The sequence below is a fragment of the Oncorhynchus clarkii genome, unplaced genomic scaffold (assembly GCF_045791955.1).
Source record: "Oncorhynchus clarkii lewisi isolate Uvic-CL-2024 unplaced genomic scaffold, UVic_Ocla_1.0 unplaced_contig_5644_pilon_pilon, whole genome shotgun sequence".
In the NCBI taxonomy this organism is placed as follows: domain Eukaryota; kingdom Metazoa; phylum Chordata; class Actinopteri; order Salmoniformes; family Salmonidae; genus Oncorhynchus; species Oncorhynchus clarkii.
In genome coordinates, this window is record NW_027257933.1 from 339596 (window position 1) to 345000 (window position 5405).

General features: G+C 42.5%; 1 protein-coding gene across 2 annotated transcripts in view; it reads left to right on the plus strand.

The window, feature by feature from the left end:
- The first annotated feature begins 305 nt into the window (after nt 1-305).
- The window catches only part of LOC139393702 (neuronal acetylcholine receptor subunit non-alpha-3), a 26230-nt gene continuing 21130 nt past the window's right edge, over nt 306-5405 (plus strand). For both annotated transcript variants that reach the window (XM_071142050.1, XM_071142051.1), the window contains exon 1: nt 306-733. In XM_071142050.1, the coding sequence (XP_070998151.1) occupies nt 670-733 (64 nt within the window). In that variant the 5' untranslated portion in view covers nt 306-669. The remainder of the gene's footprint in view (nt 734-5405) is intronic.

Sequence of the window (5405 nt, forward strand, 5' to 3'; positions counted from 1 at the left end):
CACTGCTTGTAACACCGTGTGCGCGTGTGCGAGCTTGAGCGTTTGTGTGTCAGTGCTCCCTTTAGGTCGCTGGTGGTCCTGGGCCATTTCTCATTCAAATGTGACTGGTGATTCCTGAGGGGATTGGAAGGTTTTGTAAAATGTGTAGCCTACAATTAGGCTATAAATTACATTCATAGATACTTCATAAATAATGAATCCTATACCGCCATATCCCTCCGTTATTACAGAACACACATACGCCACGCGCACCCCCTGTCTCCATCACATTCCACCGTCTCCCCTCCCTCATCTGCCGCTGGGCCAGCCCCCCTACCGAACACCGGATTTTGAGCGCGTGCACCCGGTCGGCTTGCTCGAGCATCCACACTGGGACACAAATGGAAACTCTTAGGGGAAACCCAGAAATAAGAAGTCCTGCCGCTGTAAAACAGTTGTAATAATAATGGAGCAACAACAGCGTCGTTTTCTTCCCTGTCCGTCCTTCATAATTTAATCGTTACATCGTTCCGAAGCGCGGCAAAGCACGTCCCGTTGTTATACTAGCCTAGGCTACGGATCGACTGATTGTTGTGATACGGACGGATTTGTGTACGCAGGAGATGATATAACGCACCTTGAAGACGACTAGAACGAGAACGGGTAACTGGAGCCGCGCGAAGAGGAAGCATGAAGTTTGCGGTTGCAGTGTTGTGGCTGTTGTGGTTCTCGGTCGGCGATGCCACTATTGAAGGTAGGCATAAGGGACAAGGGACAATCAATGCTACAGAAACCGCAGAGCCTAATATACAGTGGTTTGAGTTAACAGTGTTCTCTGTGAATGCGTTGTTGTTCTATATAGCCAGCCTGACGTTTAGCCTGCCGCAGGGTCCACTTTGAAATGTCCATAATCAGATAGGCCTATTGATTTGATTTCAAACGGGACACAGAACCGCTAGACGTCCCATTCTCTCCCACCAATGCAGTGCCAATAAACCGTTAGGTTTATCAGTTAGATCAAGTGAAGGAAATGTAGGCTATACAGCTGCAGAAAATGATTTATTTAACGGGTGGGCGTGTAGCGCCCTCCCTGGGTCGAGTAAAGGACTCGTCCCCCTTGGATACAAAACAAAAGACCATAACGTTGATTGTTCAATGGGAGTAAACAAACAAACAAATAAACAATTACAAAGGCAGCCTACAGCTGTTGCCGATCCTAAATTAAAAATGTGTTTACCTACTGTTGTGTTGCTTGACTCAAACCAAGCGTTACATACATGAAGTCTGTACTACACTTTGTCTGCATAGTTTATATCAGGCCCATGTGACAATATAGAGGGCTCGGTTCAGTTCACTTCTCCGTTCAGTCCACTCAGCGTTAGCTGTGAAAGTGTTATCTATCGTTTTTCTATAGTGTAGTAGACTGTATTACACACAGTAATAGATAGATGGGATATGATAGATTGTAACACACAGTAATAGATATATAGAATATGATAGATTGTAACACACAGTAATAGATAGATGGGATATGATATATTGTAACACACAGTAACAGATAGATGGGATATGATATATTGTAACACACAGTAACAGATAGGATAGGATATGATATATTGTAACACACAGTAACAGATAGATGGGATATGATAGATTGTAACACACAGTAACAGATAGATGGGATATGATATATTGTAACACACAGTAACAGATAGGATAGGATATGATATATTGTAACACACAGTAACAGATAGATGGGATATGATAGATTGTAACACACAGTAACAGATAGATGGGATATGATATATTGTAACACACAGTAACAGATAGATGGGTTAGATATATTGTAACACACAGTAACAGATAGATGGGATATGATATATTGTAACACACAGTAACAGATAGATGGGATATGATAGATTGTAACACACAGTAACAGATAGATGGGATATGATATATTGTAACACACAGTAACAGATAGATGGGATATGATAGATTGTAACACACAGTAACAGATAGATGGGATATGATAGATTGTAACACACAGTAACAGATAGATGGGATATGATATATTGTAACACACAGTAACAGATAGATGGGATATGATATAATGTAACACACAGTAACATATAGATGGGATATGATATATTGTAACACACAGTAACAGATAGATGGGATATGATATATTGTAACACACAGTAACAGATAGATGGGATATGAAATATTGTAACACACAGTAACAGATAGATGGGATATGAAATATTGTAACACACAGTAACAGATAGATGGGATATGATATAATGTAACACACAGTAACATATAGATGGGATATGATATATTGTAACACACAGTGACAGATACAGTGCCTTGCGAAAGTATTCGGCCCCCTTGAACTTTGCGACCTTTTGCCACATTTCAGGCTTCAAACATAAAGATATAAAACTGTATTTTTTTGTGAAGAATCAACAACAAGTGGGACACAATCATGAAGTGGAACGACATTTATTGGATATTTCAAACTTTTTTAACAAATCAAAAACGGAAAAATTGGGCGTGCAAAATTATTCAGCCCCTTTACTTTCAGTGCAGCAAACTCTCTCCAGAAGTTCAGTGAGGATCTCTGAATGATCCAATGTTGACCTAAATGACCAATGATGATAAATACAATCCACCTGTGTGTAATCAAGTCTCCGTATAAATGCACCTGCACTGTGATTGTCTCAGAGGTCCGTTAAAAGCGCAGAGAGCATCATGAAGAACAAGGAACACACCAGGCAGGCCCGAGATACTGTTGTGAAGAAGTTTAAAGCCGGATTTGGATACAAAAAGATTTCCCAAGCTTTAAACATCCCAAGGAGCACTGTGCAAGCGATAATATTGAAATGGAAGGAGTATCAGACCACTGCAAATCTACCAAGACCTGGCCGTCCCTCTAAACTTTCAGCTCATACAAGGAGAAGACTGATCAGAGATGCAGCCAAGAGGCCCATGATCACTCTGGATGAACTGCAGAGATCTACAGCTGAGGTGGGAGACTCTGTCCATAGGACAACAATCAGTCGTATATTGCACAAATCTGGCCTTTATGGAAGAGTGGCAAGAAGAAAGCCATTTCTTAAAGATATCCATAAAAAGTGTTGTTTAAAGTTTGCCACAAGCCACCTGGGAGACACACCAAACATGTGGAAGAAGGTGCTCTGGTCAGATTAAACCAAAATTGAACTTTTTGGCAACAATGCAAAACGTTATGTTTGGCGTAAAAGCAACACAGCTGAACACACCATCCCCACTGTCAAACATGGTGGTGGCAGCATCATGGTTTGGGCCTGCTTTTCTTCAGCAGGGACAGGGAAGATGGTTAAAATTGATGGGAAGATGGATGGAGCCAAATACAGGACCATTCTGGAAGAAAACCTGATGGAGTCTGCAAAAGACCTGAGACTGGGACGGAGATTTGTCTTCCAACAAGACAATGATCCAAAACATAAAGCAAAATCTACAATGGAATGGTTCAAAAATAAACATATCCAGGTGTTAGAATGGCCAAGTCAAAGTCCAGACCTGAATCCAATCGAGAATCTGTGGAAAGAACTGAAAACTGCTGTTCACAAATGCTCTCCATCCAACCTCACTGAGCTCGAGCTGTTTTGCAAGAAGGAATGGGAAAAAATTTCAGTCTCTCGATGTGCAAAACTGATAGAGACATACCCCAAGCGACTTACAGCTGTAATCGCAGCAAAAGGTGGCGCTACAAAGTATTAACTTAAGGGGGCTGAATAATTTTGCACACCCAATTTTTCAGTTTTTGATTTGTTAAAAAAGTTTGAAATATCCAATAAATGTCGTTCCACTTCATGATTGTGTCCCACTTGTTGTTGATTCTTCACAAAAAAATACAGTTTTATATCTTTATGTTTGAAGCCTGAAATGTGGCAAAAGGTCGCAAAGTTCAAGGGGGCCGAATACTTTCGCAAGGCACTGTAGATGGGATATGATATGTTGTAACACACAGTAACAGATAGATAGAGTATGGTTGTGTGTGTGTGTGTGTGTGTGTGTGTGTGTGTGTGTGTACCTGTGTTAACCTGTGTGTGTGTCCATGTGTGTACCTGTGTGTACCTGTGTGTGTACATGTGTGCACCTGTGTTTACCTGTGTGTGTGTCCATGTGTGTACCTGCGTGTCCATGTGTGGTGTAGCTGTGTATACCTGTGTGTCCATGTGTGTGAGCAGTCGGCCCCCAGTGCTGTTCTTAGATCTGCTCTCTGTGCCAAACCCTTGACCTCGAACCACCAGGAGTCAAATAACAATCTGACCCCAGATACAGTATGCTGCTAGGAAACAGTACAACCTGTCAGGCACAATGCGTGCACACACACACACACACACACACACACACACACACACACACACACACACACACACACACACACACACACACACACACACACACACACACACACACACACACACACACACACACACACACACATACACACACACACACACACACACACACACACACGTACACACACACACACACACACACACACACACACACACACCTCGAGGGAGGATGAGAGATGAGGGACAGGGTTAACCTTTTTGAAAAGTGTTACATTCCTCTTGGGTCCTTGTCCCTTTGCATTGTGGGTAAACAACAGTTGAGATGGAGAGGTTGAATATACCTAGAGGTCGAAGGTCTATATCTGGAGACCATCTGTGTGTTTTACACTGTAGCAGACTGATCTTTTGTGTGCTCACAGTTATAGCCACTGTCCATGGTGCTGAACTCTCTTATGCTTTACACTGTAGTAGACTGGCCTTTTGTAGACTGGCCTTTTGTACAGTGCTGTGGCTATTTCTTCACTTTACAAACTCAGAGATTCTCTTAAAGGGGCAATCTACAGTTGCGACATCCATTTTTGGACAAAATTATTGATACGTACCCATTGATTCTTGAAGAATTCTAATGTCGGAACCTAAAATATAAGCTTGTTCTACTCCAATGTTTGTTAACAAAAGTAAATGTATTCTATCTATAATTGTGATGTCGTGGACGGTCAGCCCTTGCATTCATAGCTCTGTTTATGAATATGAGAGTGTTTCCATTTCTCCAGCCCCACCCAATCGCAGAGAGCTGTGGGGGGAGAGCTGTGGGGATGGGGGGGGGGGGGGTGGAAGGGTTCATGACTTCTCACGCTGACATGTAGCTGTGTTTCTATCTGTTCACTTCTCCAGCGCATTGTCCGCCTCCCAAATGACACCCTATTCCCTGTATCGCCCCATAAGGCTCTGTTCAAAGTAGTGTACTATGTAGGGAATATGAGGCCATTAGGGGCACAAACATTGTTTCCATCTCCCTTCTCGGTGGTAGGCAGTGTCATGGCTCTATTGTGAGCAGATGGTGCCAGGGTCATGCGGCCG